The sequence below is a fragment of the Protopterus annectens genome, chromosome 2.part0, assembly GCF_019279795.1.
Source record: "Protopterus annectens isolate FY-2018-M chromosome 2.part0, PAN1.0, whole genome shotgun sequence".
In the NCBI taxonomy this organism is placed as follows: Eukaryota; Metazoa; Chordata; order Ceratodontiformes; family Protopteridae; genus Protopterus; species Protopterus annectens.
In genome coordinates, this window is record NC_056728.1 from 141,477,493 (window position 1) to 141,490,541 (window position 13,049).

At 35.1% G+C, this 13,049-nt stretch overlaps 1 protein-coding gene across 1 annotated transcript in view; it reads left to right on the forward strand.

Annotated features, from left to right (window-relative positions):
• The window catches only part of LOC122793005 (potassium voltage-gated channel subfamily H member 8-like), a 3,945,365-nt gene that overhangs the window by 1,194,651 nt on the left and 2,737,665 nt on the right, over positions 1–13,049 (forward strand). Inside the window, exon 2 of the mRNA XM_044060632.1 lies at positions 4,189–4,422. Within this exon, the coding sequence (XP_043916567.1) occupies positions 4,189–4,422 (234 nt within the window). The remainder of the gene's footprint in view (positions 1–4,188; positions 4,423–13,049) is intronic.

Below are 13,049 nucleotides of genomic sequence, written 5' to 3' on the forward strand. Positions count from 1 at the left end.
ACTCCAGGTCCCCAATAAGACTCCCCACTGCTACAACTGTAGGGTTAGGTCCTCAGCCAGAGTGTCCAAGCCAAGTCCTCCAGCACCCTCTCTGTAAGACTAGTGTTTTGTGAACCTGCTCTAAGTAGCTCACACACACACACACACACACACACACACACACACACACACACACACACACACACACACACACACACACACACACAGTCAAATTTGATGTTCTATACACACACAAACATCTGGGTAAGGCTGGCAGATTTACCTGCTGTGCCACCTTCTGCCCAGAGTATAAGGTAGTTATCACTGCCACCAGACACTCCAAAATCAGCTACTTTAAGGCCCTTAACAAAGGTTGTCCAATTATACTGTAAAATATTAATACTAATACAAATGGTATTAGCTGACCAAGACAGCTAGGCCATCTGGAGTGGCCCACACAGTTTCACCAAATAAATATAAGTACTCTCAAGGTTAAGTACTCTCTAAAAAAGACCAGCCAAAATGAAACGTTTAAATATATTTAATAATAAATAATAAAATAACAAAAACTACTAAATATATATTTACATTAAACCATAGAGATCAAATCACAGGAAATATTGAAAATAACATTGATGGACAGACTCATATAAATAAAGGAAAAACAATCTCTAAACTAAGCTTCACTATATTCCTGACAGAATCTAGAATTACTATTCCCTAATAACTTACTTGATAGAGCAAAGCACAATGAAATATGTGATGTCTTTATAGTCAGGCTCCCCAAAACAGAATACTGAATACCCTAGAGACTACTCCCTGTAAAATACAATATCCAAGATGACTTGCAGAATTACCTCATCTGTTCACCTAACTCTAGGAGCTGAGACAGGAATTTTATATAGACTGCTTCAATACACATCTAAATGTTTATGGCAGTGCCTGGGACTTCCCTTCTTTTTACTGAGCTTATGAACAAAATGCTTAATTCAGACCCACCGTCTCTGGACATATTCAGCACTGCAGGGTGACATTTTAATGGTTTAACAGCTCATTTACATTTTCCTTATTTTTCTTAAAGTACACTAGCTAGCTAACCTCTGCTGTCCCAGTGTCCTCTATTAGAACACATATATTATTTACAAAATTCCAGCTAGCTTTGCTGGCACAAGTCATACATCCCCTGCCCTACTTCTCCTGACATGGCTGGCAGTTCCTCCTATTGTCACAATAGCACTTTGGTCTTCTTCAGTATCGTCTGTTCTAAAAACTGCAAACAAACCAACCTCAGCACAGAAACAATGCAGGTGATAACAAAATAAAATGTATTTAATAAACTGAAAAGACTTCTGAAAAGTGGTTAGCACTTTCACACCCAATGGTGCTTCTTCAGACCATTCAAAAAGAACACACTACACACAATATACAGTAAAACAATTATAAATCAGACAATACAATTATATTCAGTTAAAAGACAGCTCAATATTAAATGGCCCTAATTCCTAATAGTGAGGAAGATCTTTGGATTTTAAAACAGGTTTCAAAGAAACCTTTTCATTCAACCCTGGAAATTTGTCTGACAGTAAATTAATTATCCACCACAATTCTCTTCTCTCTGTATAGTTCCTGATGTCACCTTGACATGGACTTTCTTTAACAACTTCCACTACACCAAATCTAAAACTATGTGTAGGTGCACATTCTAATGTATGTTTAGCTAAAGTACTTCTAGTATTTCTCATCCAAGTATTATAAAGGTGATCCCTCATCCTTTCAAAAATGGGCAATTGGTTTTGCCTTAGTAAAAACTCTTCCATGCTGTGCAGGAGGCGAGGTTGACTACATTAGCTGTACGACAATCACCTGACACTCTAAACTCATATGTAACACTGGTAATCGGGTGAACAAATTTGCTGGATACATTACTGTAAATACAAAAATTACATCTATGACATCTCCTATTGCCCTGTATACCATAATTAACAGTGGTGGACCTATGATTCATCCTAAAACAAAACTTCCTCTTGAAAGATTTCTTATTCTTATACCTAATATGAGGCTTATCCCCTACTACAGTCCCAATCAAACTATCTGTTTGAAGAATAGACCAGTTGGTCCTGATGATTCTGCATATCACCTGTATATCACTTATGTAATGCAATTAAATGGCTACAGTATTCTGTCCTGATACCCCAGATCTATCATTGGTTGCATTATTGACATTATTTAAGAAAAGAAACTATTACTTTTCTTAAATATAATGCCTGTTTACTGCCCTTATGTTAAATGGGTTTAACATAAGGAGACGGTTAAAAAAAGCAACGGCGTCCGGAGATCTCCGTTGCTTATTTTAAAATCTCGCTATGTTAAACCCATTTAATTTAATAGCGAAGCAGGCTTCAAAAACGGAGGAGTAGGGATTAAGGAAAAGTCCGTCATGGTATAATTCTCATGTTTCTATGAGCATCAGAAAAATACGGTTTTGCCCTACCAGCTCTAAGACTCACTGCCTCCTTACATGCATCCTCAATCTCTTTAGGTTTGTAACCTCTCTCCCTAAAATCAGTTCTCAATGTGGATAGATCTTTATAAAATCATTCATCCAGGTTATTCAACCTAGACATATGCAGCATTGGGCTCTTCAGAATATGTTTATAGATGTAAGCTGGATGCATACTGTGTCACTGTAAAACCACATTACATCTACAGGATTTTCTATACAATCCTGTACTTAAGCATACATTCCCATCCTTTATAATACGTACATCACAAAAGTCTATCGAATCCAAGGAGTGATGACCTGTGAATCTTAAAAAGGAAGTGGAAGCATGCAAATACTCTTAAAACCTTCGCAAATGTGTGTGGGATCCTCCCCGTAACAAAACAATGTCATCCACAAACCTCCTATAAAATAAAACATATTCCATAAAATTGTTCCCTTGAAAAACAGATTGCTCTTCCCAAAAGGCTAATACCATGTTGGGATAACTAATGGCAGAGGGCCAGCCCCCTGTATAAATAAAGACCCCCTCAAACATAAATACATTTTCCAACACAATTTCTAAAAACAAGCATAACAAATCTATTTGCTGTAAAGTGAATGCTATTCTGACTCAAGAAGGTTTTAGTCATTTCAATTTAAAGATATCCCCTGTTCTATGCTGACATACTACACATAGATATGACATCTATGTCACCACAATACATGCGTGCAGAACAAGAGAGGCAATGGAGACAAGAGAATCTCTGCAGCACTTTATCTCTCAATGTCTCGTTTTTAATATTGCTGCATTACATCTCAACTCCTTTGCTAAAGAATTCTGGACAAAGTCAAAAATAATGGGAGAGACAAGCAACAAAATCAGGGAAAACTGTTAAATACTAATGTACGTGACTTAAGAATTTAATAAAATAACAAGTTTCAGTTTCAATGTACATTCTCTGTACAATTTGAATTATGAAATGTCTAATGTTTGGTAGTACTGACTGACTGGCACAGATTCTCAGTGATTTACCAGAAAATCAAAAATGTTATGATGGACAGTGCAAACCACAAACGACTAGCAAAAAACGATAGTGAACATGCAGTAATGAAGAAATAATGATAAAACTTTATTGTATTCATTGATAAAGGCTGAATAGATTATGAATAAATAATCAATGGTTGTTTGATGATGGACAGTGCAAACATGTGAAGAAAACTGAAACATTCTGCAAAACTTTGAAGAGTTGAGAGGTATGGTTACCAATACATCTCAGCTATATAGAGTTTTGAAGAATATCCCTGATTTTTCATATATTTTATCCTCTCCTTAGTAAACTCTCCTTAGTAAAAGACGTTATGGATGACATGTTCAAGCATATCCCAATAAAAAGTCTAACAAGTCAATAATACTTCAGCAACCAGATTTGATTTACAGTGTGCATGTTGAGTGGGCTGTCCAGTCAATGTGAACATTTTTGGAATATTAATGACTCTTTATTGTTAATAGTACACCTCTGTATTCTTTATGAAACAAAGCAGATGCTTTGGATCCAGCAAATAAAAGGTAGCTAACTATTTTAGCGTTATAGTGTTAACTACATGATTTTGGCATGCTTTAAAAAATGTGTTCATTATTCTGACATACTTTAACATTTAAAACCCTAGAGGAGTACAACATCAAATAACTACATAGTAAAACCTTCATTCTCCCTTTTATATTACAGACAGCAATTTTGTGCTGGGGAATGCTCAGGTACTGAATCTCTATCCAATCGTGTACTGCTCTGATGGCTTCTGTGACCTCACAGGATATTCACGAACTGAGGTCATGCAGAAGAGTTGTGCGTGCAAGTTCCTCTATGGCTCTGAAACAAGTGAGCAACTGAAAGTACAGATCCAGAAAGCTTTGGATGATAAGCGAGAGTTCAAGACAGAAATTTTATTATACAAGAAAAGTGGTGAGTGAACAGCAGGGCATCCATGTTTTGAAAGCATTTTCTTCAATATGAACAGAAGTGCATGGACATGGTCAGTGCTGTTTTATAGTGTGGATACAATAGATTTTCAATGACCAAGATTGCTGAATGTGTATAATGTATTATGACTTGTTATTGAATAGCTGGCATTATAAACTAAAACAGAAACATTCTTGAAAACGGAGACTAGATTTTTTTTTTGCTGTGGCACAAATTGTACATAAGAAGTTACTTTTTCAGCTGAGATTCTGTCCATGACATGACAGAATAATTTTCTCAATACTATAATTATTTTAATGATTAATACACTTAACATCAGATGATATTGAGGGACAATGACTCTGTGTTGGCAGTGTTATTGAGTTCCACTGTACTTCGAGGGCAACATTTTTTATTTTGGGCTAGTGAGGAAGACAGTATGGCATTACACAAAGAATAATTAAATATACAGCAGATTTATGGCCTCCTAATAGTTTTATAATCTAAATATAAGTAATTTGTAGGCAGAATGGTTTACAGTTTGCTGTCAGTTTCATAACCTAATTAACCTGTATTCAGAATAATGCTCCTATTTGCTTCATATTTTCCAGTCCCTTATCTGAGGCTGAGGATTAATTGCAGAATTATTAGACAGGTCAAAAAAATGAGTCTAATTAGGAAGGCAATAATATATGAGAGGTAGGTGACACTGGATACTTTTTATAGCTATTATGACTTCAAACATAATTTTTTGATGTTCTTAATAAGGAACTGCTGTACTACAGTCACAAAATGAATGGGATTATCAACAGCTAGGCACTGGTCTTCCTGCCAGATCTGGAAAGTGCTAGGGTGTCCCTAGGGATGTGAGTTTACCTTCCATATAATGGTTGTTATGCAAAAAGCCAACTATAAAGGAAAGCAACCTTGACCATCTTCAGTTCATGTTTATCACTGAAGTGAAAGGTTGCTTGTACTTCTATGAATTTGTCGGTTGCTTCCTTGGCAGATCTGATGATCAATAAGTACATTTTAACTTTGCTACTGAGATAATTTATTATCAATATATCTATTTATTCCTATCCTTTCTGTATTAATTAATCTGCATTTTATGTGTCTAATGATGACTCCAGGAAATATTACTAAAAAATGTTCTTGTTTTTATTAACAGAAGTGTACTGTGATAATGTTTGACAATTCTGTATGATTTGAACTAAGACGATACTTATAAGGCAAGATATAAATCGTTGGGCTTTTAATTAATATTGTAGCCTTTTAGATTTGTAGGAAAGGATATCTGGCTCTTTGCCAGGAGAACCTTCTAAACACACATCTTCATTATCTTTCTCCCATCAGAAGGGGAAAAAGACCCTAAACAATATCAAATACACAAAAAAAAGATAGAGTAACAAAAATGTTAGCTACGGGTGGCAAGACTTGCACTGGAATAATAAAGAGGTTTTAGGGCTTACAGATACAGCTATCTCATCCAGGCCTGTTTCCATTGTGGCCATAGCAATTATCCTTACCCAAAAGGTTTTCACTTTTTCACTTTCAGCTCTGGTTCAAACATGAGTGATTTTAAATGGAGCTTAAAGCAGGAAGTTTCATTCAGATAATGCAGCAGTCACTATTTAAGGCTGTGTCAGTATTTGAATCCAAGGTCTATGATTCAAGTTTTCATATTATAGAAAAGGGCATCAGCAAACTGGATCTCACTTGTCAGTAATCAACAATAGGTGGGCCCTAAGATTTATCTGGCCTAGCCATAACAACACCTTGCCAGGTTCCCATCACTGTACTTAAAGCTGAATGCCTAATCACTGCACTGGAGTTGCCAGGTAGTTAGACAATAGTAAATTGGTTATCTTATGATCACTATATTATTGTTTTAGGAAATGATTAACACCTGGATGACAGAGTTAAAAACTTTGGCTCAGTGGATATCAACCACATAGACACCTCAGGAGATTGCAGCCCATTCCGATTTTAAGAAGTCTCCAAAAAGAATACTTTGTTCTAATTAGTAATCAAACAAAGCACTTATTGTTGATCAAGGCAATGCTACATCTGAATCATTTGTCTTACATTAACAAAAATGAGTTAAACTAAGAGATTAATAGGAGAAAACAGGAATAATTATTTATAAGACAGAGAGTTTGGAAAAGAAGTTTGTTTTCGATAACCCTCAAAAGTGAAATTAAAGAAGAAATTAGAGGTAGGCAGGTTTGACATATTAACTACTGCATGATACAAATGCTGAATCTGGAGATGCAAATAATACCGTAAAGTGAGGTAATAGCACTGTGCATTAACTTTTAGACTGGATTCCTTTAGCATCAAAAATATAATTAGACACAATAAGACTATTTCGCTATGTAATATTGAAGTTTCCCGTGTAGTTGGAAATTAAAGCAGTTTTTCTTAATAAATGGAATTCTATTATCAACTTCATTTTGGAATGTGGTCCTTCCTCTTAAGCCAGTTTTTATAAATGGGTTGAAAGACACTTATTTGTCCAATACATGCAAGTAATGTAGATTTGTGGCAAATGCTCCAGTCTTCCACGATCATACTAACGGAAGATCCAGGATATCTTTATTGTACATCTAAGAATATTATTTATGTAGCTGGATGTAAATATTGTTATGTTTTATTATATAAGACATACTTTTAGGTCTTTCAATGTAAGAAAAAATTAACATAATTATGCTACTAAGACAAAAGAATAAGAAAATGCTCTATTCAAACGCTGTTTAAGTTTTCTGTGATATGTTAGCTTACGTTACTTTAGATATTTATGGAGTTGTCCAAAATGAGTTTGTTTTCAAAGAATACAGCTTGCAGGTTAATTTCAATGTTTATTCTTTCTAGGTTTTACTGAAATATGAGTTTGAAATCTGTTGTGGCCTCTAGCAGTGCTTGATCCAATTTTTTTTTTTAGTTTTTAAAAGATTTGTTTACAAGGCCAAAACTAAACGGGGAATAATAAAAAAGCAAAGTAATTCATGCTTTGCTAAGTTCTTTCCAAAGTTCAGTTCAGCCACTTCAGTTTTTCAGAATATACAGTATGTTCCTCAAAGGTAACAAATTAAACTTTTGTAAGTACGGTTTGGTTTATCTTTCCTGTCATGACTGTCTTTACCTTACAGGAAGGACCAATTATATCAGTTTCCTTTTCCAATGTCAAGAGATTCCTTCCCTCTTCATCTGTAGCTCCCTGGAGACTTCTCTTTTGCACCCTCCATTGCTCCATCTCTTAGAAATATGGAATTTGAGTTCCTCTGTAGGTAGCGACCATTCCATACATTGACCTGCACTTGTTGTTTATTGTTTGCTAGGGAGACTTGTCATTGTTTTTTTATTCATTTTTTTGCTGTTCTGTATTTCTCTCACATGATACACTCTGTTATAAAGACAACCCTAGTAACACAACCCCACAATGGGCAGTGGATTTTTCAAGTTTGGCAGTCACTATTGACACATGATCCCCCACCCCCATTCAAACAACTTGTTCTAGCATCCTTAGATAAAAAAGTGAGCAGAGCATGAGATTATACACTTACCTTTAAGTGACTGCAGCCTGGACAACATCCTGAATCTCGAAATTATGGGGCTGTAAGGTCAAAGCCCATCTGGACAATTTTGGATTGCAGTCTTTATTCCAATGGAGGAGCAATTGTAGATTAGGAAACTAAACAAGCAATTGATGGTAATCACTCTGCTAGACAATATCACAATTATATATCACTGAAAACCACTTTAATTCATTTTGCAGTTTCCCCACATTTGGTCAACCACACATATATATATATATATATATATATATATATATATATATATATATATATATATATATATATATATATATATATATATATATATATATATATACAGGTTGCTCTGCCAAAGGTGTGTACTGATATATCTCTTTAAATGTTTTTGGAAATGCGCAGAGTCTTCTTCTCTGTATAACCATAGCCATATTTTAACACATATAGGTTTCTCTAACACTATTCCTTGATTTTTGATTCATATATACATATGAAAGTGTCTACATATTGCTTCTTTCATTTTCCAGCTTAGACAGTGATGTACCTGTAGACGTATTCATTTGCTGATTCTCCTTGATACTTTGGCAAGGTGGTCTATCAAAATGAGTACCCTTTACCATTGTTTCCATTAGTCCTTAAACTAGAAAGACTCTTTTACTATTATTTCATCATATTATTTTAGAAACTGCAGTCACAGGATGAACTATCTTCTCAAACAGTAATATCGTTTCTACTTTACTAATGAGATACTGTTTTTTATATCCATGAATAAAAACTACTTCGATTGCTTTTTTATAGAAAAGGGTTTTTTTTTTACAAACATACTGTGACTTTATAAGCATAACCACACTGCCTTCCTTAATGTTTTAGTCCCATTAGTTCCTTGCCATCAACTAAAACATTTTACTTGATTAACTTTCTTGTAGCATGAGAGGAAAAGATTGATTGATCTGTCCTTGCAGATTGTTCATCACATTCCATGTTATCATTAGGAGCAATTGTTTTACTACTTGCAATTGTCATAGGTAAACAGTGCTGTCATTACTCATACAAGGTATAACAATAAGGCCGTTGTCACACATTTAAAACAAAGTATATTGACAGTTGATACTTTTTCACTGTTAGCAGACTGTGATACTTGCCTTACTATAGGACTAGACTGCATAGTTTGGAACATTGTTCCATTAGTTAACAATATCTTAACTAGTACAATATCTTCTACATCCTGTCACGAACACTTGTCCATCTACCTGCTTAACTGAATAAACTACTGGGAAACTTCAACGAGGTGTCTTTATTCCTCCCACAGGGAGGGTATCAGAGAGAGAGAGAGAGCAAGAATCTCCTAGATCTGCTAGCTAAAGTTATTTTACCTAGACCTATCTTTTGTACTGTGTTTGTAATTATATAATTGGTCCAGAATAGGATTGTTAACTGAGCCATGTGGAATCCTCCCTGCCTAACACAAAGTAGTAACTCACTATTCAAAGCAATAATTCTGCATGCATCACGTATTAAAAATCATCAGGAGTCTTACTTTTTGTAGCTTGGTAAGTGATCAATGCACAGAAAGATGAACCTGTAACAACAGCTAGATTCAGGAGAGAATAAGAAAGTCAGTGTGCATTTTCAACACTTTTTCCTAGTTCTCCCCATTTGTATGTCTTGGTTATGGTGTGTATATATATTTCAAGGGTATCATGAGCGGACAAGTGATCTGCTGTGGCGACCCCTAAACGGGAAAAGCCGAAAGAAGAAGAAGAAGAAGAAGTGGCTTGCCCCCATGTAAGCGGTGAAGAAGGACAGAATTTGTTTTTATATTTTACAAACTTTGATTACCTCTGTTTTGACTAGTGGCCTCCCAATGTTTTAGAAATTTTCATGTCAAATAATGTTATTGATCTAATGAGAAGTAATTTTTTCATAGTGCACCTTATTTCCTTTCTGAAAACAACATTTCTACTTACAACATCAGCTTACACTACTGACATCATTTTGAGATACTATTCTGGCAAGAACCAACTGTTACTACACACACACACACACACACACACACACACACACACACACACACACACACACACACACACACACACACACACACACACACACACACACACACACACACACACACACACACACACACACACACACACACACACACACAGTGGTGGCTTCACCTGGTGAGTGTAATCAGCAAGTGCTAATGGTATGAGAGTTCAGTATCGGCACAAATTTATGAATACTAGCACTGGATTTACAATACAGCTGAAATGTTGAAATGCATAGTGTGAGGTGAGTCCTAGTGTGCTTGTGTCTGGGTGTTAGTAAGTGTAATAAGCTGTTTATAGCAGCTTTAGTGAGCAGCTGTGCACACATACAAATGAAGCCTAACTGTAAACCCTACGTTAGGGGTTACATCATCAGCATTTTTCTATGGTCATGGGGTCTATATTAAAAGAGTAAAATCTCACTTACGCGAATACCTAAATGCCGACACATAAATAGAGAACCACGAAAACACAGAACGTCCTGAAGTGCAAAATTCTACATATCAAATTGTCATAGTTGGCCCTTATCTGGTATAGCTCCCTAAAGTAAATGTGCAATAGTTACCTTAGGGTTAGGGTGCGGGTTAAGATAAGTGCATACATAGTAATACATGCAACCTTTACTTTAGGGTTAGAAGTAGGGTTATGTTAAGTGTACGTATAGTAATATAGTTGTGTAGCTGAATGTATACGTAAATTATACTTTTCCCGTAGTTGGGTGTTGTTTGTTTATAGTTAGATACATTTGTGTGTAGTGAATGTTTAATTAAGATATGGGATATATGGGTGAAGTGCAGATATGGGGAAGTGTGGATTATTTATTTTGTTTGGGTAGGTAGTATGTAGCAGGCGGTGGGGTTGGCCAACTATGGCAATTCGATATTTTGAATTTTGCGCTTCAGGATGTTCAGTGTTTTCGTGGTTCACTATTTTCGATATTTTAATATAGACCCATGGTCATGCCATACCATCAGTAATTTATCTTTATTCTTGGTACATCGTCAAAACTATCACATTTTCATAAATTAGCCAGATGTATTCTACTTACTGAATAAATATTAAAATTGTATACATGGCACATACAAATCATAGACACAATTATCTACCCAATGCATTCATTTCTAGCATGAACGAATATTAGTTATTGGGAGGTGCAGTGCTGCAAAGGTAGCATTGTCGCCTCACAAGAAGAAGTTTTCTGGCTCGATTCTTGGCTGGAGTGCCTTTTGTGTGGAGTCTGCATGTCCTCCCTGCGTTCATGTGGGTTTCCTCTGGGTGCTCTGGTTTCCTCCCACGTTCAAAGATATGTATCTGGAGCATTTCTCCCTGGGTCTATGCTGAAAAGTCGCTTCGTTCCAAGTTGCACTTTTCCAGTTAACAAATGTTCAAATAAAGTTTTCTTTTTCACAGCAAAGTAAAAATGTGACCTTGCATACTAAAAACCCATACACATCCAACCTCCCAAAATGCTTTCTTAAATCAGTCTAATAGAAATTAAATTTGTATTATTAGGATGTAAAAACTTAAAGAAAAATAGTTAAGTTAGCAAAAATGTAAGTAAACTATAAAGCTAGCAAAACTCTCATTACACAACTAACCTAAATGGAGGATGAACTGGCAAAATATTAAAAAGATTAAAATTTACCTCAGAACTACAGGAGAAAAGCATTTGTGACATAGTCCATTCATAAAAACCTGTACAAGCCACTTAAAGCCCAGTTCAGTAGAACTGTATAAATAGAATACAGAGAAGCCTGATCTTTGTGTTATATGAAATACCTTGTTCTGTTAAATAAGGGAACTTGGTCAATGTCTCGTGGCAACAATAGTCATCAGAAAAAAATGTTCCCTTAGCTAACAGTAAAAGATATTTCATGTATAAGATACCAGAGCCCCAATAAATTTATATACACACACACACACACACACACACACACACACACACACACACACACACACACACACACACACACACACACACACACACACACACACACACACACACCATGATAGCTTTAAGTCATAAGACAGTTTGTTATCATATAATGAATTTTTACAAATACCTCATATGGTAAACGTGAAACTAAATTTTAAAAGCAAAATGCTACAAACTCCTAATGAGCTTCTTCATGTATACCTGAGTTTAATTCCCACACTCTCTATTTACTTACTGTATGGATCTTTGTAACATATTAAACCAGGCTGTGCCCATGGTTCCTCTGAAAAGAAGCAATTTTGCCTAACGGATTTATTTGGTAAACAAATAAAAAAAAGACAGAACTGAATTAGAATTTGACACAGACTAACACATTATTCGGAATCAAATTAACTTAAGTATTTGAAACTCAAACACAGTGTAGCTAGAATTTCAATATCTCAGCTGTATGTTTCTGTACTTCCTTAACTTTTATTTCAAAGGCTTCAAAGATTTCAAACTCATTCAAGCTTGTATGAATGCCAAGGGCAAAATGTATCTTCCTGTCTGAATTCATAAACTTACCAAGTAAAAAGCAAAGCGTTGCTATGGCAGCCACAATCGCAGGACAGTTCTGGGAAAGTACCCCATGTTATGCTTTATAGTTGTGAAAAATACTGCAGTGAGTCTTATATTGGATTCTAGCCTTCTAACACAAATTGTAATAGATATACTAACCCTAAAGCTCCCATGCAGTCCCTAGCCCAGGTTTTATATATATATATATATATATATATATATATATATATATATATATATATATATATATATATATATATATATATATATATATATATATATATATATATAGAGAGAGAGAGAGAGAGAGAGATATAAGATATTTCATAATATATATGTAATCCATCAAAAAGACATCACATAAAAACATCTTGTAGTGAAACATCCACACACAAAACACTAGTCTTATATGCAATACATTGTGTATACTTTAATGTACCACTGTGCTGAATTTATTTACAGAATGTACAAAGGATTTATTTACTGAGTTCTAGAGTGCGGACTTATAATAACCTGAAAAGTAAATATGTT